Source organism: Ornithorhynchus anatinus, chromosome 16 (genome assembly GCF_004115215.2).
Source record: "Ornithorhynchus anatinus isolate Pmale09 chromosome 16, mOrnAna1.pri.v4, whole genome shotgun sequence".
In the NCBI taxonomy this organism is placed as follows: domain Eukaryota; kingdom Metazoa; phylum Chordata; class Mammalia; order Monotremata; family Ornithorhynchidae; genus Ornithorhynchus; species Ornithorhynchus anatinus.
Window position 1 is genome coordinate 42,349,687 of NC_041743.1, and position 27,447 is coordinate 42,377,133.

A 27,447-nucleotide genomic window follows, 5' to 3' on the forward strand; every position below is an offset into this window, starting at 1 on the left:
ATATTGACTCTCGAAAACACTCATCTGAATGCCGAGAAAAAAATATCATGTTTGGCTACAAAAACCAATGAAAACTTGAAAAATTAAATAACGCAGCAAATAGGTAACAACCAGTCAAAAAAACTCACCTGGAATTTTTCCTGAAACTGAAAACAAGTACGCTTATGCTATATCTGCTATTCATCTATACAAAATGTTTATATAGTTTGAAACATTCTAAAAAAAAATTTAGCCACACATTTTTAGAAACTTTGGACATCCTTTTATCTTCCTTTCCAAAATAATCAGATACCCTACTTTAACGAACTCTTCCTAAAGAACTACAGCATCTTCTTTTTTAAACTCTTTAATTCCTCAACCCACACAAAACAACAACAATAAAAATTAATTAAAACTTCAGCAAGCCCGGCCCTCAGACCTAATAACTCAACTACAACTAATAGAAACATAAGTTGTTTACTTACCGATTAGGTGGCTGAGTCCAAGCAGGCCTTTTTAGGGCGTCTAACATCCTCAAATCCAGGGGCCATGGAAGTTTTAATATAAATGCAAAATCTAGGAGAAATAAAATGGATACTCTGTGGGATTCTATCCAAAAGGTGAACTTGCATTTTAAAGCAAGCCAGGAAGGGAGTGCATCTCACGACCCTGCGAAAAACTGAAAATGAAATAGCCAATTCCATTTTCACCGTTCGCGAGGTGCAAAGCCTTTCAAAAAGCGAAATAAATAGTCGTAGTCATTTGAGAATGACTGCGGGTCAACATCGCCAGTCCAGCAGAGGGAACTGTTCTCCACAAAAGCGGGACAGAGTGACTTCCAGTAGAGGGCAAGAGAAACGGGTAAAGCTTAAAAATCACAGCTTTTCAACATCCATCACAAAATAGTTACCACAGGGCAGAACTTGTAGTTCTAAAGAAAAGCCACGCTCGAGTTCTAACCCAGTCAACAAAGTCTCCACCTGCACTTTGTGGGACATCTTTAATTCCGAGCATGAGCTTTTAAAAAGGACATACTTGTTTACTTGTTTATCCACAGGCCCGGGAGAAAAATCCTAAAACTGGAGGGACCATAAAAACAGTCGTTAGTGGATTCTCCAAGGCCTCTCTGCCCACCACACCACCCAGATCTCGGGCTCCCCCAGGTCACTGTCCAGCACAAACGCTGCTTCCACTGTGCAGAAAATAAAGCTCATTGGCAGCTGTCAAGGCATAGGAGGAGAGAGGGCAGGGATGGGAGGAGCCTTTTGGTAGCTACTGCTGTTACACTAAGCAGTCAGCACTTGTAGTGCTGCTGAGCTCTGAGCACAGGCAGGCAAGGGACTGGGGAGGGAGCTGCCTTCCAAAGACTCACTCCAAACGGCACAGCATCCCAGAGAACCCTTCAGGGACCCTCTCCCCAAGACAACCGTCACCAGGAGCGAACCGGAGGGACGAGTCCTGGGAGGATCCACGAGATACCTGAGACCCGCCAGCAACTGAGGGAAGGCCAGAAATTGGAGGGGGATCGATTTAATTCCGACACCTTGGTGACGTGCATCCAGCTGCTGACACGGAGATCAACTGCGATGCCCCAGGTAAACCAGATCTAGCGATCAGAGCCAAGAGCCATTCCACCCCAGCCAGAATTTTCCTCCACCTCCAAGAAAAAGACCTCCTACCACCAGGAAGCATCCTGCATCCCACTACGGAGGCCGCCACCCGCACCTGTCATCCTTCGCTGGGAGTCTTCCTGACCTGGTTCTTCTGTCGGCAGTTTAGCTCACCTATGTGGATGTCCAGTAGGTAGGTTCCTAATTCAGCCAGAATTGTCTCTGTTTGAACCTGCCAAGAGGGTTCTGCTTTTGGTTCTTCGAAAACTAACAGCCAAACTTTCGTACGACATATATAGACGGCTGCATTAAAATTCTAGCACCTTCACGGAAAATGAATGATGCTTCTGCTTCGTGTAAAACGTGCTGCAATGCATCCTGGAAAGATAATTCCTTCAGATCGCTTAGAAAAGTTGCTTAGTTACCTCTGAGGAACTTGGTTAAGAACTGCAATAACTCTGGGGTCCTCATAAACAGTCCTTTGTGTAATTTGCAGCTGGAGGAAAAAAGGAAACGAATCAGGTTTGAAAGCTTGAAAGAGTTTGGCCAGGGGACTCTGAGCCCCAGAAGCACTAGGAAACCATTTCCATTTTTATGAACAAGCTTCAAGCTTTTTTTTTCTTAATTTCCCATAAGTCTTCACACCTTAGTTTATTTTTTAACAAAACATTTCAATTCACCAGTTCTTGATTTCAAAGCCCATCAGTGAATGGGCTGCTTGTGATACATCTCTCTTGCCCCTACCTTCCCTCCCCACCCCACCCGGTTAAAAACCTCAGACTCTACTCTTGAAAAGAGCAATATTAAAAGGAAGAAAAAGGAAAAACAGAAGAGGAGAGTGAGGGAGAGAGAGACAAGAGGAGAACCTAAGAAAAGCAAGGAAATGCAACTCTCCCCCGGGTTCCTTCACGGGAAGGAGCCACTAGGAGCCATTGTCCTGCTCGGTGTCCTCGGGCTCCTGTGTGACCTGGGCAGCAGTAGCTTCCTTCGAAACCATCTCCATCCCTCCAGCTTCTTGCAAAGAAGACTAAGTGGTCGGGAGAAGCGGGAAATGCAGCGGGAAATCCTGTCCATTCTAGGCTTGCCTGGCAGGCCGCGGCCCAAAGCCCCCTCTGGGGGCAAACCGCCTTCCTCGGCCCCGCTATTCATGCTGGACCTATACCACGCCATGGCCAGCGAGGAAGAAGATGGAGAGGTTGGGGGTGAAACCGAGGTGGCTTGGAGCAGAGGAGTCTCCAGACCTGTTCTGACCAGCTTAAGCACTCAGAGTCCTCCCTTGGGAAGAGTCATCAGTCATGCAGACATGGTCATGAGCTTTGTCAACATGGGTAAGTGTTCGTTCCGAGAGTAATCCCTACACCATTAGGAAGGTGGAGGCTGAGAGAGTAAGGAGGAGCTGGGTACCCACAGTACTCCAAACTCCACTTTTCGAAAGCCAGGGGATCGCATTCGTTCTGATTGGCCATACGCTCGATTGATGTATTGGTTTTGAAGGCTCGCAGATGACACTGGCTTTTTTGCCGTGGCTCAACTCTCCGCCCTTTGCTTGGTTCCTCCCCAGCCAGATTATAATATGGTTTTTATTGCATTTTTAATGCCACGAGGTTATCTTTTTTCTTTAGTTTTCTCTTTCCTGCACTACGTGAGTCTAATGCTTAGATTTCATTTCTATTGGTTATTACATACTACAGAGAAGAGTCGAGACAGAAAAAAAATTGCATTTACACCAATAAATCTGTTTCCTCTTAGGTGGAAGGGGCACCATGTTTTGGGATTTTGCTTCTCCTCAGCATTGGGTTCATTCCCTTACTTTGGGGCCCAGTTTTACACTCCGATATCTCCAGATAGCATCAATCTGTCCCTGAGGAGCAAAAATCTCTTCATGCTGACACCTGCCAGTTTGATCCTGCAATTATTTGAATCAAAAGTTAAGATTCCCTTTTGGATTAGGTTTCTAATTCATATGGATTTACATTCTACGTCCTTGAGATTTCGACCACTCCATATCATAGTTATAAGTAAAACATTTGACAGAATAAAAGGCCAGATATTTATTCATTCATTCGATTGGATTTATTGAGCACCGTGTGCAGAGCACTGTACTAAACGCTTGGGAGAGTGCAAATATAACAATAAACAGACCCATTCCCTGACCACAACGAGCTTATAGTCTAGAGGTTTGAGTTTACGCAGGACCAAAACCAAAACAAAAAACAATTCATAAAACTAAAATTGTACAAAGTTAATATTACAGCTTCATCAGTTTCCCAGCTTCCCATGACTGTGCCCCAGGAACTCATATAATTCAGTAATATTAGCTTTCTATCTGGAAATCATCATCAGCGCAAGGGCAGTTAAACTGGATAAACCTGTTAACAAAAGAATTCTGTTTTTCTTAAAGTAATATTATGGTTTTGCTGTCATTAAAAATTAATAGTGACATCTCTGTTTATTTTACATATAATTATTGGATATAAGGCATCACTGTGACTGTTACAAACTGGAAATTTTGCAATCTGTCCTTAGTAATTACTTAATTTTGATGGAACCGGAACTCTCGAGAGCAAACTTCAGGAACAGTGTTTTTTATATTTGCCAAAAAACATAACCACCCTACTTTATTACAAACTTGAAACCTCCTGTAATTAGAACCCTGCTCATCTAGCCCAACTACAAACCTATAGCTTGATGCTGAGCAGTAAGGCGGTGCAATAGTTCACAGTAGCCTTTCCCCTCTGGGGAGCAGATGTTATTGACTTTATCCATTCTTTGTTTCCAGGATTGGCTTAAAATGCAAACAGCCCAATTTCTCAGCTCTGTGAAAAGCATAAGGGCCAGGAGAAATATGCCCAAAACGTTATGAACCAGCGAAGTCGATTTGGGCAGCCTCATCACAGATCAAAAGGGTGAAAGATTTCGGAGTCCGGGATGGGGAATCCTGAGGTCCCCCAGCAGGATGGGACAACTCGGCAATACTAACGCTTTAAATCAAAACTGGAAACAAAATACCAGAGGTTGCTAATTATTGCTGGAATCTAGGCAGGCTGGTTACTGTGCAACATCTTCTCCGGTGTCCTAGTTAAACTGAACTTGTTGCTCTAGTACCATTTAAGGTAAGATTTCCATTAAATGAAGGTTCCTTTTATCCAGAGGACGCTCTGAAGGAGACAAAATTAAACTGATACCGGGATTTGTTTTTAAATTTGAAAAGGACACAACCCAGAGTCACCCTGGGCACCAACTTTAACACCTTGATGCTACTGTGAGAAATCTAACAATCCTGGCCCTGAGCAAAATCATTTCTATGCTCGGCTAAATCTGGTTAGAAAAGAACCTAGAGGGTAAAAAAAGGCTGGGAAGGAAATAAAAACCTTATTAAAAACTCAAGAAATCCATCAAATTAAAAGATTGAACCTCCACTCTTTTGAATGTGCACATACATCTACTGGTAGAATCGTATGCTTTTCCAACACAAAAAAATGTTCAGGATAACTTTAGCATAATTTCTAATTTTTTTTAATTTATTGGCCCACAGTAGGGCTTAACTGGGAGGAAAAGGCTCTGTCCTTAGGGGCTTTTGTAATCATCAAAAGAAAAAAACTCTCAGTATAAGGGCCCGGACAGTCTAGACGATCATGTAGATTATGAAATCAATTATGAAATGTAAATATGAACATGGATCTCAAATACGATAGAAAAGTTTCTGTACATATGTACATAGGTAATATAGAAATAAGCCAACTTAATGCAACAGTACTCATTATTCAAAGGTCTAATTTGCTCTATATTTTCACAAGGGGAAAGCATCTTTAATGAAAATGCATACGCTACTGAGAAAACAGTCACTCAGATTCTACAGCAAAATCTACCTTTATTTGCATTCCTGTAAGTTTGAAAGAGCCCATTTGGTGGGGATATTTTTTAGAAAAGAGGATAAAGCCCTTACAACATTAATCCTGGGAGCCCTTTACAACTGGTTAAAACCACCACCACCCTCCCCTTCACAATGAGGATGGTGATAGAAATGGGGACAGAGAACTGTCCTGACAATAATAGATGCCACTATAATACTAACTTCCATATAAATACCAAAACATACACACCCACACCTAGTCTCCCACACCCAAACCTTCCACACCCATTGCCTCCAGGAGAACTCATCTTTTATGTTGCACTGCATAAGAGAATCCAAGGCAGATTAATTACGCCACAGGTATGTTCAAACATAGAATTTAAGGCTGATTCCAGGTACCTTATTTTCCCAATGGAAAAAAGAATAAAGGGCCTGCTCTCCAGACCACAGGGGAGGTCAGGGAAGAGGCCAAGAAGCAACATTCGAAACCTGATGCGGCTTGAGGGAGTTACCATCCACATAGTGGTTATTTTAGGAAGTCCAGGATCTTTGAAGGAGCCACCCATTTTAATGATTTACTTATGACCCAAGAATTCCGGAGCTGGGCAGCAAAGCACCTACTGAGGATGTTTTCTTTCTTTGTCACTGTTAGTGGGTAGGGCCCCGTCGGTGAGAATGACATTCAGAACAAGATTGGGTAATCAAGTTAAAACCGAAAACAGGCTAGTACTTTGCAAAGAGCCAACTTGCTTTCCCAACTAAACATAAATTGTTGTTTACTTGACAGGTGATCGGGAAGTCCAAATATGTTTTTTAATGAGCACCAATCTTCTGAGACTCAGAAGGCTCCATGCAAAGGCTGAGTAGACCCTTAATTAATTAATGACTACATTTTAAAGTTTTCACATACGCCATCTTGTTAATCCTCCTTAATGTCCCTTTCAAATTGGCCTTAAAGTGGAATATCTTTTTCAAACAAAGCAATTTTACACAGCTTGTCTGCCGTCACACACACAACAAGCCATAGATGGAGTTACACCCTTTATTTATCCCTCAGCCCCAAAGCACTTAAGCACATATCTCTAATTTATTTATTTATTTACATTAATGTCTGTCTCTCCCTCTAGACAGTAAGCCCCGTATGGGCAGGATCGATCGTGTCTACCAGCTCTGTTATACTGTTAGTTTGTACTCTCCCAAGCACTTAGTATAGTGCTCTGCCCACACAGTAAGAGCTCAATAAATACCACTGAGGTCCTGAAAAAGCAAGAGTGACCAGGAGATGGATCACCCCATATTGTTCATATAACGTAACAAGAAACCTTGACTATGACTATCTAAGGTCGGAAAAAAAAAATCATAAAATTCGACAGTTTTGTCTTTACCTTTTCAACTTACACCATTTATTAAGAGCTAATAGAGTTATTTTATTTTTTAAACTTACCTCGGGTCAGAAGCCAAACCAATACAGAAAGGACTACTAAACAGATAGTAATTAATGTCCTATTAATGCCTGTGTTCCCCTCTAGACTGTAAGCTCATCATGGGCAGAGGACGTGTCTGCTAATTCTGTTGTATTGTACTCTCCCAAACACTTAGTACACTGCTCTGCACATAGTAAGTTCTCAATAAATACCACTGATTGATTGATAGCATTTTACCAATACAGACAGTTTGTATCACCTGACGTCTGATGCCTGAAAAGACAAGGTATCATTAGAAAGTTTCAGTGTCCCAGTGCCGCCTTCCATTTCACTTACCTCGTCCTCCCCTTCCCCAGCTCTCTTCTGCCAATTAAATCAAAATGAAGTGAGAACTACCCAGGACCTTCTTTATGAACTTAGCAGGGGTGATTCTAAAACCCCAAGAAAAGTACCAAGGTAGACAGATCAAACCAGGACTTCTTCGAATGAGATTTTGAGGCCCGTGACCCAAACCCACACGTGACAGCAGGGAAATATAATTGGGCCTAGAGGGGGTGAACAGGTTCACCCAGAGTTGCTGTATGGATTTGGGGGTCAGAGACTCAAAGCCAGGAGTGGTGGCACTTGCCGCTGTGACATAATCATGGCAGGTTCCAAAAAGAAACTGAGACCACAATGCAGTTCATATTGGCTCCAAGTCAGGGCCTCAGCAGCAAATAACATCTGCCTTCCAATCTAAAAATGAGAATAATAAATCTGAAATGAAATTAATTTTTCTATTGCTAATAATACCATTTGCCTCATTCGGTGCAAAAGAACATCTGAATCTACTCTACCAAACCCTGGATAATAAATGCAATTGCAGTGAGGCCAAACACAAGTGACGGAGATGTCCAGCTCCAAAAGGCGGAAGGTTCCACATTTCTATCACGTAATTTTTTTTTCCAGAGGCAGCTTTTTATCTAGGCTGAATAATAAAGCTGGAGCAAGATGGAGCTTCTTGGTTATAAAAACCATAGCCAAACCCATCCTTGGCAAGAAATAAAGGCCACCGAAAATAGACACTTCTAAATAGACTATGTTTTCAGCAGGCCATGAAGTAGATTAAAACACATTAATATTTTCTGAAGAGATCACTTGGTTTGTGGACAGAAGACCAACCTTTATCTTTAGAAATTTTTCCTGAGAAATTAGAGGAAAAATTGCTTTTCCCTGCAACTTGAAATCCACTATGAGAGGAAGCCAAGGTTTACTTTCAAAGCTAGAAGTCAAGACTAGACTATGTACACAAATTACCTTGCAGTATAACAGAGTAGAGATGCCTTTAAATCTTTTCTTTTTCTAGAAAGCTCCTGAGGTTTATTTTTTCCCCTGGTTTCAGCTAAAGGAATGGCATCCTTCATGCATCTCATTTCAATATATTTTAAGACCTAGGTCACTTGATGTGGTTAAATACGCGAGTGTTTCCTTTTAATTTAGTGTTTGAAATTGTCATGCAGGCCATTCAGAAGCTTCCAGGACTAGTAATTACAACAGAAGTGTAGTTTATAGGAACAGCACACAAAAAGTATACAATAAGAGGAGACTAAAAATAACATGGAAATAGAAGCTTGAATATTTTTTTCAACTAGGCAGAGATTTCTGGGGAGTGGAAACCATTTAAGGACTGAAAATAAATAGATGATAAATATGCAGAAGTAGGAAAGGGAGGCCATACTGTTACCAGATGCTATAAGCACCTATCAAAAACAATCAATTGTATTTTTTGGCCACTTGTGTGCAGAGCACTGTACTGAGCACTGAGAGTTGGTAGACGGGTTCGACTGTGCTTACCTGGGCAAAAGTATAAAATCCCTGGCAATCTCTTAAATTGTGTGAAAATTTTCATTATAGAAAAACTCTCAAACACTACCTACAATCATTATCTTTGGCTATTGTCAGTTGATCAATAAATCAATGGTATTTATGAGAGCATAATGTGTGCAGAGCCCAGCAGTAAGCGCTTGGAAATGTATAATAAAACAGGGTTGGTACATGTGATCTCTACCTGCTTACGATACACAGAGGGAGACGGACATTAAAATAGATTAGGAATGGGGGAAATAGTAGAGTCTATTTACATATCCAGATCTCGGTTTTCATTTTGAATATAAGGCAAACCAAACATAACCAAAAATAAAAAATAAATAAAATCAAAATCATCAATAGCCTCTTTCCAAAGAATCAAAATAAAAACTGGGAGGAATATGGAATTTAGAAAAGGAGCTAGTCATTACACAAATAAAAGAGTCCCAACCTAAAAGTTAAAAGGTTGGAAAAATCCTTAAAGGCAAAACTTGCCATTTATACCTAGAGACTTTCAGTCACAAGCCTGCTGTGTAAACTGGAAGCTATCCACCACTTCCCCGGTTCACATGGAAAAGAAAGCTTGCACCATAAGAAAAGCTAACTCCTGCTATAAGCCTCTTCTGATTTTGAATGCTAACAGTAAACTTGAGCAACTTCGGTAACCAAGGGAACTCACATTTTTTCATTCTTTCTTTCTGGCGAGACTGAAGTTAGATTTTAAACCTAAATAAGCATGAGAAGGGTGAAGACGGACACCAAAAGCATTAGTATATAATCCTGGAAAATCAAACTGGAACTTGGTCACATGCCGGTAACATTCACCGATAAAAAGGACAGCTGATGAGAACCACACAAACCAATTTTAATATAGAAATTTCCCCAGAACATAAAGTCTGAGATTTTATCCAAAACCATTACAAGTCTGGTTAATCAATGGTTTTCAGAAATGCTACATTTAGAGGAATTCATCCATACATTCACACAGTAAAAATGTACACGGAACATATGCTGGTGATTACCAATTGTTTATTTTTCCAATCACCACATAAAAGGAGCCAGAAAAGTAAACTCATTAGAGATTTCCCAAAGAGGAAGCAGTCTTGGTCTTTTTGAACATTATTTTAGTCGTTCCAAATTTTACAGAAAATAAACAAAGGTGCCTATAGAACTACAGTGCTAATTTTGTACATCTGTAAGAATATGACCACACTTCTATTGACTTACCTCCAAAACAAGACCTCTTGAGAAGGTTATTAGGGCTTCTACTCCTGGAAATCTTTCAACAAGTTTCAGGGATGTTGGCATCCTATGAAAAAATCTATTCCCACTGTGATATTTAAAAATCATCTTGGAAAGAACGCATTATTGAAAATCACTTTGATCCATTCATATGGAAGGGTGAAATCACATACCCTAAATTTTAACTGGGAGCAGCATAATGGAGGGCCTTGTAATCTAAAATGTACTAATAAGATCCATCTAAATCTTTTTGTAATTTCATGGATTTTAAGAAAGCTATAGGTACAGGCGAAAAAATGAACGGGAAAAAAATTACTTCTATTAACCTTTTACTCAGCACTTAATTTACAAATCCAATTAGGTGAATACATTAGTCGTTGACCGTAAATTGGGTACTTTTGAAGATGTATCAACCCAGGGAGATGTTCAGAAAACCATTTGGTGGACTGCCATGCTCACTTCAATGATCAATGATATTTAGTGAGCAGGTAACAATAACCAATAATAATAATGATGGTATTTGTTGTGTGCCAAGAACTATTCTAAGCACTGAGGTAATCAGGTTGTCCCACATGGAGTTCACAGTCTTAATCCCCATTTTACAGATGAGGTAACTGAGGCCCAGAGAAGTTAAATGACTTACTCAAGGTCACACAGCAGACAAGTGGCAGAGCCGGGATAAGAACCCACGTCCTCTGACTCTCAAGGCCAGGATCTTTCCACTAAGCCACGCTGCTTCTAAGAGCTTGGGAGAGCAGGACCCAATAGAGTTGGTATGCGTGATCCCTGCTCTCAAGTAGCATTGTCCATTCCAAGCAATTAGTACAGTGCTCTGCACATAGTAAGCGCTCAATAAATACTATGGAATGAATTTAAGTGGCACATGAATCTACTTGGTTAATTTTTAAATCCTAAATTCACTCGAGCATAATGATCAATTATGGAAATGCCACAGGAATCTAAATATTTTCATTACCTTATTTCACTACTGCCATCAACTTTGGAATACTGGCTTTTCTTCGTCACTTAAGCATATTAAATCATATTGAATTAAAAATCAAGTCATTATAGAGGAATACTTTGAAACTCAATCGGCAAAAGGTAATCAATCAGCGGTATTTATGAGTGCTTACTATCTGCATAGCACTGTACTAAGCACTCGGTTGACTACAGTACAATCGAGTGGGTAAATACGATCCCGGCCCACAACAAGCTGCTCTCAACCTATAGCTTCCGGCTGGAAGTTATACAAGTCACCAACCTTTCAGAGCCCCTACAACGTATAACATTCTCCCAGAGCAAATCGCACGTGAGAGTAAAACGACAGAGAATTTGCAATTATGAATTCTCTCCTTCTATTCTAGTTCCGAGCTGACATTCAAAGAAGGGTATGGGTCACTACAAGACCTAGTTCTAATCCTTGCTCAACCCCTGACTTCCACCATATCGCAAACCGCTCCCATACAAATTCTTTCATTTTGATAATCACCTTAAATTGTAGGTGGTGGTTATGAGGACAAATATGGGCAGGGAGCGGGTCTACCCACTCTGTTATTTTGTACTCTCCCAAGCTCTTAATATGGGGCTCTGCACCTAATAAACGCTCAATAAATGATAGTAAATGATAAATAATATTTCTCCCAAGGACATTTTAACTGCTCCATATCTAAAGAAATATTATAAAAATAAAACTATTATACTGCTATTATAAAACCTTCCTAAATGGTGCGAGATCACTGTTGATTTTTTGTACCAGTAAGACTTTTCTATTGTTTACACCTTGTCTCTAGAGTTTGCTGATTGTGGGGCAGGGGTTCCAATGTAAGTGAACTAGGAAGGCTTAGAGAGATTTGTTAAAAATGTAATGAATTTGGAACTTTAAAAAAAATCACATTTCCTGACAAATTTCCCACTATCTTATGCTTATCTGGAACCCATACCAGTGAAAAGATTTCTTGGGCCAGAATTCCCCAGAATTTTACTGGCTTCCAAGATCCAAATGAAGGATTTTTATTTCAGTTTAATTGAAGGTCCAAAACACAGAACCTTCACGATGACACTATTTTCTTTTAATTTATTCTTTGAATACCATCTCAAAACTCAATTTCAATTGCCCCAACCCCAAATTAACCTTTTGCCTAGAAATGTATAGCACCCAGATTTACAACTTTTGATTTGATCACTACAATAATTTTGCTATTGTTATATTAGTAGGGCTAGCCTTGAGTTCTTTTAACTCTTACAAAAATTTTGTTTGTGTAAGATCTCTAAGCCTGGAACCATTATGATTTAATCATGGAAAACATTTCTTCAAATACATTACCTGCCGATTTGTGGAGTATAAGCTTTAATAATAGTTTATGAGTTAAGTGCATTGTGTTTGAAATGGTCTCCTTCAGAAGGACAAGGTGGTCTTTTTCTAGAAAAACAAAATTAGGTTGAAGACGTGGCTTAGTGGAAAGAGCATGGGTTTGGGAGTCAGAGGATGTGAGTTCTAATCCCGGCTCCGCCATTTAGTCTGCCGCATGACCTTGGGCAAGTTACTTAACTTCTCGGTGCCTCAGTTTCCTTATCTGTATAATGGGGATGAAGACTGTGAGCCCCACATGGGACAACCTGGTTACCTTATATCTCCCCCAGCGCTCAGAACAGTGCTTGGCACATAGTAAGCACTTAATATAATTATTATTATTAAGACTGCAGAGTAAATCTATAACCATTCATAGGGTGTGTGTTTTTTTCTTCCTATTCCGTAAAGGGAGATCAAAATGCAAGTTTCTCCTCACCAAATGTATTCCGTAACATCCTTCCACAACACAGCTGTCCATCTCTTGGTGCCAGGCCCACACCACGAGGACAGGAAGTACTCTCCACATCCGCCCCAAGCCGGCCTGCCTGATTCTTTTTTTAAAACGTTACTTGTGGTGAGCCCAGTAGCTGGAGGGAGATTTTTTTTTTTAAAAGACACACAGATTCATACTGTAATTAAAATCTCAGTGTTCAGTTTTAGAGTGAGCTATATTACTCACTTCCCTTATATAAACGTTCTGTTTACTTGATTCTAGGAGATTCTCATTATTTTAAATGGCCAATTGAAACAAAGAATGAGAGCCCTAAAAAACAGCCTGAAAAATTGAAGCCAATGTCTACATAGTCAAAAAGAAGCAGAGGAATGGGAGAGTTATCTAGACAATCCAGACAAAAACCTGTCCCCCAAATTACCCAGGAAATGGGTCCCAGTTGTTTGATGATCTTTTGACTGGAGATTCTCCAATTTACAGTCCCTTATAAAACTGAACCCCAATATACAAGTTAAATATTTAATTTCAGAAAGTCAATCATTCAGCTAAATGATGTCTGCAGTGATAAATGAGAAGCAGCATGGCCTAGTGGAGAGAGCACAGGCTTGGGAGTCAGAAGGACCTGGGCTCCAATCCCAGATCTGCCGATTACTTGCTGCGTGACCTTGGACAAGTCACTTAACTTCTCTGTGCCTCAGTTTCCTCAACTGCAAAAATGGGGATACCTGTTCTCCCTCCTACAGGGACAGGGACTGGGTCTGATCTATTTACCTACCTCAGCACTTAGAACAGCATTTGACACACAGTAAGCACTTAACAATAAAAAAATGCTTACTTTTCCACAGTCACCTATTTATGTCATTCAATGCGACTCTATGGTAAAGCACTCAGATATCCATCGATAGACTGATTAAAGGTTTCTGCCATTAATACTGGCGTTACATTCTGCCAAAAACCAGTGCAAAGTGAATCAGTGTACTCCAAATTTAAGTTTCACATTGATAAAATGGGGCTATACGAATTACACTAAGCCAAGCCCCCTCACCCTGAGCTCTGCTCAAATTAATATCATCGACTAAATTAAAGACAAGCCATGCATTTGCATAGGCACAGCAGGGCTGAGCCCTCTGACCTCTGCCTTGGGGTTCATGAAGTAGGGCGTGGTGAAGCTCAGCCCACCTGAGGGTCCCCCTAGAAGCATGGCCAGAGAATCTCTAGAGGGGTGCGAAGTAACTATCCGGTGCAGAACCTTTTCAGTTTTGGGGAGAAGGGGCAGCAGGCAGAATTGTTGAAGCTTGTAAATTCTGCCCCTTAATCTCCTCGTCGCCCACTTGATACTCTACCACCACTTTCCCACCTCTCCCAGTGGGACTCTGAACAGGCCCGGGCTCAAGACTTCACCTAGCTCCAAACCCAGTGCCCTGGAGATTTCCAGAGAAATGCCTCCACTGGGTGGCAAGGGAAAGAATGAAGGCAGAGCATTGGTAACCTGGGTGAGACTTCTCCTAATAATTAATAATAATAATTGCAGTATTTGTGAAGCGCTTACTATGTGCCAGGCACTGTCCTAAGCGCTGAGGTTGTACTCTCCAAGTGCTTAGTACAATGCTTTTCATAGAATAAGTGCTCTATAAATAACTTTGATGATGACAGGACTTAGAGTGTGAACCCCATTTGGGACAGGGACTGTGTCTGATCTGATTGTGGTGTTTCTAACCCAGTGCTTTGTAGAATGCTTCTAGACTGTAAGCCCATTGTTGGGTAGGGATTGTCTCTATTTGTTACTGAACTGTACTTTCCAAGTGCTCAGTACAGTGCTCTGCACACAGTAAGCACTCAATAAATATGATTGAATGAATGGATACAAATGAATCGGGTTGGACCCAGTCCCTGTCCCACCTGAGGCTCACAGTCTCAATCCTTATTTTACAGATGAGGTAAGCGAGGCCCAGAGAAGTGAAGTGACCTGTCCGAGGTCACAGAGCAGACAAGTGGTGGGGCCGGGATTAGAATCCACGGCCTTCTGACTCCCAGGCCCGTGCTCTATCCACTATGCCATGCTGTCCTCTCCTACCACCCCCATAGGGCAGCTGTTCTTCAGACTCCCATTTGGTAGGATAGGGGGAAGCCTCCTGGGGTACGAGGCCTGGAATAATTGCCCTAATTGGCCCTTCCCTCCAGACAGCCATGGCCACAGTTAAACAGGTGGTGCCCCGACCAGACATGGGCACGTGCCTTCTCTCTTCCGCTGTGGCTTAGCAGAGGGGGGAGGAAAGGGGGACCAGTAGACTCTGCCAAACCTCCTGAGGCTTGAACTCAATCCTCCAAAGTCCCCCCCACCACAAGCCACAACTGAATAGACCTCTTGCAAGGAAGGCTTTGTCAAGCCGTCTGAAACCAGACCCGAGGAGAACCAACTCCGCCTGCATTTTCCCCGAGCTGCAGGCTCGCCTGTGGATCTCGGAACCATCCCCATGAAAAATTGAACTTTGGGTAGAAAATCAGCCCTCATCCAAACCCATGCAGCAAGAACCTATGTAAAGCAAGAGAAAACCGTATATTTAAAAAAAAAAAACTGTTGTAGAAATTTTTAGTCCTTTCATGTAAATTTTGTCTTTGAGCCAACCCATCAAATTTTAGTGAAACCAAGCCTCTTCTGGAAGCTTCTCTAGCCTTGGTTGCTACTGTCTTTAAAAATAGCTAAATAAATAATACAAGCTTTGTCCTTCCTGAACCTGTAACTATTTACATACAGGGAGGGACTTCCCAATTGTAAATCAAATTAAGAGACACCCAGTTTTCAGGTAAGAATGAAATGAGTCACACTAATCAACAATAACACAATATTTTGGGGGATCCCTGCATGGGGCAAATACCAAAAGGATACATTCAAGAAGAGGTGTTTTCATTAAGCCCAAACTCAGTAACCAAACCACATACTATTATGCCCTCCCCTCTCAGGGCTGAAACACACAAAGTAAATAAGACACAAGATGTTTTTTCTTCAGGTTCACGTACAAATGAGACCCTAAAATCTGTTTTTCTAAGTTGTTGGGAAATAGTGTGCCTGAGAAGCAATACTTGGCATACAAAGAAAGGAGCTTAAAAAGAAAAGGTTTTCTTCTCTATTCACTTCTCTTAATGACTTGAAACAAGAACGTCTGACCTGATCAACTTGTATCTCAGTTCTCAGAATAATGATCGACACCTATTAAGCACTGAACAAACACAATAATCATAAACAGAATGAGACTAAAGGCCTAATATCACTATCAAAATATACACCCTTCCCTCCTTACCTTATCCTGCACTAAAGTTTCTGTCAACTTCATGTAGAGTTTATGGTCAAGGATCTCCACCCCTTCTTTAACCTGGGACTTGCTTTAAGAACCCAATGCCTCCCCCAGATCAGTTGCAGGCAAGCTTCAGGAAAGCCCGCCATATAACCCTTCTCCAGATCTGGACAACTGTAGGAGTGTGCACCAGGCCCCTGAATATGCACAAAGAGTTTTATGTTCAATGTGGTTGGGCGAGATGCTTCTCTACAGATTCCGCCCTAATACGGTATGAACAAAAATGATCCGCCAGTCTGCTTTTCCCTGCAACTAAATGGGACTGCCCCTTTGCTGCTTCGAGTGACTTTTCGCCCACCGAGGAATCTCCATCCTTCACCCCTCCTTTCCAATTACACAGAAATTATTTCATGTTCATTAGAGCTCCTTCTTTAGCAATATATAAATATCCAAAGATGCAGGGAAGATACTTGACCTTTGTATTCAGGGATGACGCGACTGATGATTATCATTACCTGTGAATGTGGGTGTAGCTGGAAAGACCAATGTGCGAACAATAGTCCTTTCCACATTGTGCACACAATGACTGTCCTTTGGTTTGTGGCTACTTCGACCATTTACCATATCTGCTGCGTATTTTTTATTATGCCTCAGGCTTGGATTCTGCCCAAAGGGCTTTATAAAAATAATAATAATGTTGGTATTTGTTAAGCACTTACTATGTGCCAAGCACTGTTCTAAGCGCTGGGGTAGATACAGGGTAATCAGGTTGTCCCACGTGAGGCTCACAGTTAATCCCCATTTTACAGATGAGGTAACTGAGGCACAGAGAAGTTAAGTGACTTGCCCACCGTCACACAGCTGACCCGGGCATTCTCTCCATTCCAGGTGGATCTGGGCTGTTGTTTTTCAGGTAAACTGTAAGTTTACTGTGGGCGGGAAATATGTCTACTAACTAAGTTACAGTGTACTCTCCCAAGCACTCAGCACAGTGCCTAGCACACAGTAAATCCTCAATAAATGCCACTGGTTGAGATCTGCAGCTGTCCCACTTTATTAGCTATCATGTTCTCCTGAATCTTTAAAGCATTTCTTCTACCTCCCCTGCTTTGCGGTTGCCCCACTTCAAATCACAAAGCGGCAGCTATCTGGATATCCTCCTGTCATCGAAATACCTTCCCCACCTTGCCCAGCAGAACTATGGACAGGCTAGCAGAAGAAATGTGGCATCGACCTGGCTTCAAAAGCTCCAGAAAAAAACCGATGGTATACAAACTTAAAGTAGTTTTCAACTGCCGATACTGCAGTATGGTGCTACAGTACCCAATCTAAGTATAATGATAAATATCACAATAAATTATCAATAATTGCATATTACACTCCCCTTCATTATATTATTTTATTATTCATCATGAATATAATGATGGTAATGGTTTTTATATAATAATAATAATAATGATGATGATATTTGTTAAGCACTTACTATGTGCCAAGCACTGTTCTAAGCACTGGGGTAGATATAAGGTAATCAGGTTTTCCCACGTGGCCATCTTAAACCCCATTTTATGATGGCATAACTGCGGCACAGAGATGTTAAGTGACTTGCCCAAAGTCACACAGCTGGTAAGTGGCAAAGCTGGAATTAGAACCCACAACCTCTGACTCCCAAGTCTGTGCTTTTTCCACTAAGCCATGCTGCTCCTGATTATATTACTACATTATTAATAATACTAGTAATATGTTACATGTTTACTATTTCATTCATTCAATCGTATTTACTGAGCACATATTGTGTGCAGAGCACTGTACTAAGCACTTGGAAAGTACAATTCAGCAACAAATAGAGCCAACCCCTCCCCAACAAGGGGCTCACAGTCTAAAGCATTGTACAAAGCAGTGGGCTAGAAACACCACAGTCAGATCAGACACAGTCTCTGTCCCAAACGGGGTTCACAGTCAAGTCCTCTCACCATCAAAGGTATTTATAGAGCACTTACTCTGTGAAGAGCACTGTACTAAGTGCTTGGACAGTACAATACAACAGAGGTGGCAGATACATTCCCTGCCCACAATGAGGTTACAGTCAGATGTCAGATTCAGCTTCTTCATCGGTCCCACCTCTACGTCACACCTAACTCTAGCTATTAGCAGAAGCTGAATGGCCGCTGAGCAGAGGTGCCGATATCACAATAAATCTTTATCATTTTACTTTTGTGGCACGGTATTAAGCATCATAAGAGAACTCTTTATGCAGTGTTCTTACGTAAGTGGGATCCCTCCACTCTAAGCGTTTATGATCTAGATGTGCGGGGTTGTAAACAAACAAACCAAAAATAGAAGCAGCAGAGAATTTTTGCCAACTTTTTATTATTATTTTTGGGCAACCGGAAGTTTCTTGGCATAAGTCATTTAGAACCCAAGGTCATCACTGTATTTCATGAGTATCTGCTCAGCTGGTAAACTACCGAGTTGAGGCATTTCCAAAGGACTCTAGATTCAGTCTAGCAATGCTGGAGTCTTAAATCCCAAGCTAGAGGAAATCTCAAGGCTGAAGTGCTTTCAGGGGTGTTTGTCAGGTTATTAAAATTATCCCTAGGACACATAAATCGATTGCTTTAATTAAGAAATGTCCATTATTTTAATGCCAGACCTAAGCCTCTTGGCTGGCACTCTGTGATGTTGCCAGTAAAATGTAAACAAAATTCAAATTTTATTACAGTTTCTCTTTGAAGAGCGATTGGTTTTGTAAAGTAATACCCAGTTCGCACACCTGAATAGAAAACAGTCTAGCCCAACTATTAAGGCAAGCAGTCGCCAACCTACTCTCTGTACTATGAGCTCATCTGTGTGACCTTGGGCAAGTCACTTAACTTCTCTATGTCTCAGTTATCTCATCTGTAAAATGGGGATTGAGACTGTGAGCCCGATGTGGGATGCAGACTGTGTCCAACCTGATTTGCTTGGGCCCACCCCAGTGCTTGGTACAGTGACTGGCACATATAAACGTTTAACAAATACCACAATTATCATTACCATTATTATGTATCCCGATGACCCCTTGCCTATGTCCTCCTTCCCCCTTCATACCACTCTGTCCATCTTCGAAACCTTCCTAAAAATTACATCTCTTCCAAGAGGCCTTCCTTAAGCTTTCATTTCCTCTATCTGCCCTCCCCTCACTATACAACTAGCTGTGGACCCCTTTAAGCACTTTAACACTCACCCCGGCCCACGGCACTTGTGCACATAATAATAATAATAATGGTATTTGTTAAGCATTTATGATGTACCAAGCACTGTTCTAAGCACTTATCCAGATATCTCTATTACTTCCCCTACCTATAGTTTATTTTAATGTTGGTCTCCTCCTGTAGGATGTAAGCTCCTTCTCGGCAGAAATCGCCTCTGCCAAATCTATTATATTGTATTTTCCCAAGGGCTTAGTCCAGTGTTCTGCATACGGTAGGCACTCAATAAATACCATCGATTGATTAAAAAAAAGCTGTCTACCAGTTAATCTAATGGAAAGCTAAGGAGTAGCTCATAATTTAAACAACCCAATGCCAGGGCAGAAGCATAAACACGGGCCCATTATATGAAAAAATAAGCCACTCATATAAATGGATACTCTCACACACCTTAGACAAAAACTGATCACTGATAGAGCCTAATTAGTGAAAGACATCTGAAAAATGAAATGACTGGAAAATGTTAAAATGTTTCAACCAGTAACACGTTTTTAAAAATTATCAGCCTAGCCATTGTAGAGACCTCTACATTATCTTGCATTTGTATCTCCATGTTTCCAATTTTTTCTTTTCCAGTTGAACATGACCGAGATATATTCTACCAGAAACCCTACTGGAAAGAATTTAGATTCGACTTGACCCAAATTCCAACAGGGGAATCTGTGACAGCAGCTGAATTCCGGATTTACAAGATGCGAAGTTTCACTCGTCACATCAACAAAACTCTTCACATCAGCATATATGAGATAATCAAGGAACAATCTAACAGGTGCAGTTTTACATTAAGAATCAAATACTTCCCTAATAAAGCACCCATATGAAGGACCATATTCATCATTTTCAAATTCCCAGGGTTTTCCTGTGAGCCAAATCATTTTCGGACCAAAGAATTTTCCAGAATAGATGCATTAGCCACCAGAGGCTACTGAGCAGGATGTGAACCTGTCTGAGCCTCAAAACTTTACACTACTGGAACAAAGGAAGCAAGCTTTTTCAGGTGCCTTCTTAGATCATTAGAAATGCAACTTGAACTTACTCATGAGATGCTATTTCCCCCCCCACCTCTTTTCAACAGGGAATCTGATTTGTTCCTGTTAGATATACAAGATCTTCGAGCTGGTGATGAAGGCTGGTTGGTTTTTGATGTCACAGCAGCCAGCAACCACTGGTTATTAAATCGTAAAAATAACCTTGGACTGCGACTTTATGTAGAAACTGACGATGGTAAGATTAGTATCAGATTATCAGAAGTTTCTTGAACTAGGGCATTAGAAATCCGATTAGATTAATTTTGATAGAATTAACTAGCTCTGAATAGAGTTCATAGCTCTTGAATTTCAATTTGGAAAATTGGTAAGTTATTTTTAAAATAATTTTCCAATAGCTTTTAGTTTATAAAAGCTGAACTCCAAAAACTGAACCTTGAAGAACTTTAACATTCATAACACGAACCTCCACAAGATGCAATCAGAAATTTAAGAGTCCATGTAAATAGTTTCTTTAGAGGCAGTATGGCTATTTGAGGGAACAGAAAAATAAACCATCCATACTGGCAGACTTCTGCTGAGAATATATTGGGAACACTGAACTGGTCTGAATTAACCTTACACAGTAAGACCTTCAGTGATGATATCCCTCAAGACTGTAAGCTTGTTGTGGACAAGAAACGGATATGCCAGCTCTGTTTTATTGTGCTCTCCCAAGTACTTAACGCAGTGCTCTACACATGCAAGCAAGCATTCAATAAAAGAGGACAGTAGTGAGTGAAAGAAAGGGTTACAGTCATAAGGGAAGTGTTCTTGAGGTCAGAATTCCCAGGGCTGACCTCAAGGTGAGGAAGAGACTGGCACCTCCAGGGTCACCACACCCTGAGAAACATTTTTTCTTTGAAGAGGTTAAAAAGGAGCACTCTTCTCTTCCCCAAACCACATAGGCTCCTTTTTAAAAATCTTTAAATTGGCAGCTCAGGCTGGGGTATCGGTAGACTGTAAGCTCATTTTTAAAAAATGGTATTTATTAAGCACTTACTGTGTGCCAGACACCATACTAAGAGCTGGAAGAGAGACAAGCTGGTCAGGTTGGACACAGTCCATGTCTCAGACAGGCTTACGGTCTTCACCTCCATTTTACAGTCGAAGATGACTGGGGCTCAGAGAAGTTAAGTGACTTTTCATTCATTCAATAGTATTTATTGAGCGCTTACTATGTGCAGGACTTGCCCAAGGACACACAGAAGACAAGTATTGGAGCCAGGATTAGAACCCAGGTCCTCTGACTCCTGGGCCCTTGCTCTTTCCACTAGGCTATGCTGCTTCATGTTGCTCATTGTGGGCAAGGCGTCTTCCAACTCTGTTGCACTGTACCCTCCCAAGTGCTTAATAAAGTATTCTGCACACAGAAAGCACTTATATACCAATGGTTGATTACTTATAGTACTAAGAACTTACAGTAGGCCGAGCACTATACTAGAACTTGTCAGCTGTGTGACTGTGGGCGTCACTTCACTTCTCTGGGCCTCAGTGACCTCATCTGTAAAATGGGGATTAAGACTGTGAGCCTCATTTGGAACAACGTGATTACCCTGGATCTCCCCCACTGCTTAGAACAGTGCTCTGCACATAGTAAGCGCTTAACAAATACCAACATTATTATTATTATTATGCTTGGAGAACATACAGAAACATAAGGTGTGATCCCTGCTTTTGCGAAGCTTACAATCTAATGGAGTAGCATCATAGTCACTTCAAATAGTGTAGCCACCCTGATGGATTCAGAACAGTGGACGGGCAAGCGGGGGAGGGAAGGGGGGAAAGTGGGGAAATCAAAGCAGGTTAGTAACCAGTGAATAATAGCAGTGGCGGTGTACCCCTATTACAAATATTATCTTTGCCTCACCCTTAGCCTGGTCCAGATTGCTGACCATTTACTCTGACTTCCTAGCCCAATTCTACTGTTTTGTTGAAAATGGTGGAAAGTGGACTTTTACTACAGTGAATGGATGCCTAAACGCAAAACTGGGCAAAGGAGGAGCAAAAATGGGGACAGGCAGGGATGAAAACAGAAGGAATTTCAAAAAAAAAAAAAGGACCAGTTCAAAACTAGCAGAACAGTGTGGAAGTCAATAAAACTAGCGCAGAGGTTACTGAAAAAGTAAAAGATGTCTTAGACTTTCCGGCTAATCCCTATTTCCCTCATTGTTAACCTTTAGCTGAATAGATGAATCACATAATTACACGGAAAAAAATGTATTTTCTTTTCTGATTGTCCCAGGACAGAGTGTGGATCCCGGATTAGCTGGACTCTTAGGTCGGCAAGGCCCACGTTCCAAGCAACCTTTTATGGTCACTTTTTTCAGGGCAAACCAGAATCCAATCCGAGCTACTCGGGCAGTCAAACACCTGAAGAAGAGACAGCCAAAAAAGACAAATGACTTACCACACCCAAACAAACTCCCAGGAATTTTTGGTAAGAAAAATTATGGGGAGAAAAAAAACCCAAAACAAAACAGTAGAACTGCTGCAAGAATGAACAATGGAAGTTTCTAGGGGATGATTAAAGAGGGTGAAACACTGGGACAGAAATGACGATTAATGACTCAAAAAACAAAAATGAGCCCTGACCAATTCAGTCACGGCAGGCTTAAATAATTTAATAAATCCTCCCTTCCTCTATCTTAAAGGTCAGTATATCTGTGAATGATTGAAAAGAGAATTCTGAAAGACCTGCAAATTTTCTATTCCTCTAGATGATATTCATTCTACTGATGGCAGGCAAGTTTGCCGAAGGCATGAGCTCTATGTTAGCTTTCAGGACCTAGGATGGCTGGTAATTTTTTTTTCCTTATTTCTTAATCAATTCTTCCAAGAGTTTTAAATATATTAGCCCACCAGATGTAGCCCACTAAAATTCAAAAGCAAACTGAGTGGAAGGTAGGACAAAATAAGAGCAGAATCCACATTTAGATTTAATGCCCAGTGGAAAGATCCAGATAAGAAAAGCAGCGTGGCTTAGCGGAAAGGGCAAGGGCTTGGGAGTCAGAGATTGTGGATTCTAATCCCGGATCCACCACTTGTCAGCTCTGTGACTTTGCGCAAGTCACTTAACATCTCTGTGCCTCAGTTACCTCACCTGGAAAATGGGGATTAAGACTTTGAGCCCCACGTGGAACAATCTGATTACCTTGTATCTACCCCAGTGCTTAGAACAGTGCTTGGCACACAGTAAGCACTTAACAAATACCATCATTATTATTATTGTTATAATGATGTTATTTATTAACCTATACTAAGCACTGGGGTAGATACAAGATCATCAGTTGGACAGTCTCTGGCCCACACAGGGCTCACAGACCAAGCTTGGTACAGTGCTTTGTACAGAGTAAGCACTCAATAAATACGATTGGATAAGAAGGAGGGAGAACGGGTAGTTTAACTCCATTTTGCAGATGAGGAAACTGAGAAACAGAGAAGTCACGTGACTTGCCCAAGATCACACAGGAGGCAACTGGCACTGCTGGAGCTAGAACCTGGATCCTCGACTCCGAGACCCATACACTTTCCATTAGGCCGTACAGTCTCCCCAAAGAGTAATCTGACTCAATTCACCCTTAGGCTAATTTCAACATCACTGGCATCTTCTTTGAGTTTGAAGGATAACCATATTTATCGTCTGACTGTTCCTGAAGAAGGAATTCCATTGAAGGAATAGATGTTTGGTGTCGGGTTAAAAAACAAGTTCTTGGAACTGTGATTAATTAACTTTATTTTTCTAGGATTGGGTCATTGCACCCCAAGGATATTCTGCCTATTACTGTGAAGGAGAATGTGCTTTTCCTCTAGATTCTTGCATGAATGCAACCAATCACGCCATCCTGCAGTCACTGGTTAGTACCTGCACTTTCAGTTTTCAGGATTTTGGTCTGCCCTACAAAGGAAGTGCTCTGCACACAGTAAACGCTAAATAAATACAACCGAATGAATCTTTCAAATACTGAAAAGAATTAAAAATGAATCTGGAAAAAGGTAAACTGGAAGAAAATAAGGATGCAACCAAAAAAGAGCTACTGATGGAAAGCTAGATTTACATTTTAAATCTGCACAGCTGGTTTGGGGTTCTCAAACGCAATCAGCATGAGTAATTTTCTACACACCTATAAATTCTTATTCTAGCTAAAGGTATGATTTACTTTAATGGTAGACATACTTTTATTTCATCCAACCTTTTTCGGGGGGGGGGGGGGCATACAGTATAGAGCAATGCTTTTTCCCCCCCATCTTTCTGCCAAGAAAGTCTAACCTCCAATAGCATACCTTGGAATAAGATGTATTCCACTATGTGGGGCTTCTTTTTTGGATTGCCTACCACTTTTATTCCTCAAATTGTGAACTGGCATTTCTAATCCTCCCAAATAACCATCCCTAGCAGTTTAAAATTTGTAACGAGAAGGGAAGGACTCCGCAGAACTATGAATGATATTTGTTTCAGGTCAGAATTATAAATTCTAAGGAGAGCGATGCAACTGCCCAGCTTGACATCTGGAGTTAAGAAAATCATATTGCAACAAGTCCTACTGCCCGAAGCAAGGACTACTCAAAACCAAACATTACCATCCAATATTAGAAATTCTGACTTTTCCTGACCTCTCCTCTTCTCTCACTCCCTTCTATGCTGCTCACACTTGCTCCTTCATTCATCCTCCCTCTCTTCCCCACAGTACATCTGTATATAGCTGTATATATCTGTAACATTTATTTTATATATTTATTTTTTATTAGTGTTTGTCTCCCCCTCTAGACTGTGAGCTCACTGTGGGCTCGGAATGTGTCGGCACTCTTCCAAGTGCTTAGTACAGTGCTTTGCACACAATAAGCGCTCAATAAATATGATTCTTAATAATAACAATTGGCAGGGCCTTAGGGTCCCCCCCTCTTTATATAGTAATCGTCAGGCTACTAGACTTACATTACATGAAGTTTTAGTTACCGGAAGAATTATTTTAGCACCAGAAGAATGACTCAGAAAGGAGAAAATTACCCATACTTTAATATCTGCCCAGCAAGCTTCAGGCTTCAATATCAAACACTGCTGTGGTAAATTTTAAGTGATTTTGCTCCTGAGATACATATAATAAATATTAAATAGTTTACATACATACAAGTAGTCAAAATAAAAATCGTTTAAAGCTGTATTTCCTTACCTGCGTCTTTCCTAACTGGGGTTAGTCTATTAAGCGACACAGAATGCTGCACAGAAATCTCAGTTTAACTTATGGGCTGCCCTGCAAGAGTGCTGCCATGAGAAGGATTCCAATGTAAACTGCGGCAAAGCCCTGCCAAAACTTTAGAATAAATATTTTTAGGAAAGCTGAAAATAATCTACTCATTCAATCGGACCCTTTTTTACAGGTAAGGGCTGTTTTTTGAAGCTTTTTCGTTTTGCTAAATCTCAAACCACATGTTGATCTTTTAAACAGCTAGTTTCTCATTGCTGAAAAGTCCTCTACCCTGCTAGGATTATGTATTCTGGTAATCGTTCGTCAAAAGTAAAGCTAGCCACGTTAATGTGTTTGCCTCCCTAGGTTCACCTGATGAAGCCTGAAACCGTCCCCAAGGCCTGTTGTGCTCCCACAAAACTTAGCGCAACTTCGGTCCTTTATTACGACAACAACAACAACGTTATCCTCAAAAAGCACCGAAATATGGTTGTTAAATCATGTGGCTGTCACTGAAAGTCTCCGAGGAAACGTGAGCTGCATTTTTAGGAAAAAAACATTTTAACAGGTCTGAATCACAGGTAATTGTTGCCAAAATACAGAACGGGGAAACCTCTAGTTATAAATAAAAGGCATGTAAAACTACCTTTCCATTCTTAATGCAACTATATACCATTGGGGGATTTGTGTCTATCATAAATGTTGTTTATGACCATTAGCTTCTGTTACAAGGCTTTTGGCTATCTTGTTACTGGACTCTTATTATTGTTGGATTCATAACTGGACCAAGATAAGTGATACTTTTTGTACTCAAATCTAGCAGAACAGTCACTGATTTCAAAGAAAGTAAACACAACATGAACTTGGTTCTCATATTTTGGAGAGTAAATTCTGTTCTATGAAATTATATGGGGCAGGAGTGTTGAGAACACACAGGTCCTATATATATGAATTTATACACACTTCAAAGTAGGAGAATACAGAGAGAGAGAGAGAGAACAGTTGATCCATACTCGTAAAAACTGCAAGAAGCATCCAAACTGAAACCAGGGTGTTCATTAAAGTATAATGTTCTTCTAACAGGACATCTCTATTACTGTGACTAAACAAGCTTTGAGTAGCTGACTATTATCAAGTTTATTCTCTGTGGCAGTTCAAATTCAGTATTCAACTATCCTCTAATCATCCCACTGTTAAAGCAAATCACGAGGCAGAGTGCAACAAATGTCACATAATTGTGTTAAATGAAAATACACTGTGTGGATTGAAGCATTATTTTCTGTCTAAATGCACAGTATCTGTGGTTCATGAAAATTAAAGTATATTTACGTGTGCGTGGGTATATATCTTGATACACATGCATATACATTTGTATATATTAAGTTATGATTTGCGGCATTGGCATTAGCAGTCTCTCCAATAAAGTGACAACATTTTCAAAGTTTGAGAATGTACTAAATACCATGAATTGTAATCGCACTTTCATTTTCCCAAAGCACTCTCTCACGAATTATCCCGCTTTAACTTCACAACATCCCTGGAGGACAAGATTATCCCATTTTACAGATGAGTAGACAGACTCAAAAAGTTCAGTGACTTGTCTGCAGCCACCCAGCAGGCCAGCAGTAGAGCTGGGATTAGACCTCAGATTTTCTGATTCCCAGACACAGGCTCTTTCCATTACATCACACTGTCTCTCACACTGCTAAACCTGGACTTGGTTCAAAGGAACACTTTGACTCATATTCTCCCAATATCCTTAAGCTACCCTCAGAAACTGAGGCACCTTTAGAAACTGCATCACTTTCTTTCTTTCAAATACATGATACAGTCAGTTCTCCCAAAATGCAAGTTTTTGCTACACACTGCAGATAGGAAGAATGTGTTCCTGGAGAGAACACAATGCAATGTGGGAAGAAAGTTATGCATATGCATAGTGTG

At 40.8% G+C, this 27,447-nt stretch overlaps 1 protein-coding gene across 1 annotated transcript; it reads left to right on the forward strand.

Annotated features, from left to right (window-relative positions):
- Positions 1-1,287: 1,287 nt before the first annotated feature.
- On the forward strand, positions 1,288-26,950 carry LOC100085252 (bone morphogenetic protein 8A-like). The gene is made up of 7 exons (XM_029080432.2): positions 1,288-2,917; positions 19,872-20,064; positions 20,371-20,519; positions 22,566-22,760; positions 23,041-23,120; positions 24,067-24,177; positions 25,873-26,950. The coding sequence occupies exons 1-7, from the start codon at positions 2,473-2,475 to the stop codon at positions 26,020-26,022; spliced, it is 1,323 nt and encodes a 440-aa protein (XP_028936265.1). The 5' UTR covers positions 1,288-2,472; the 3' UTR covers positions 26,023-26,950.
- Positions 26,951-27,447: the final 497 nt, after the last annotated feature.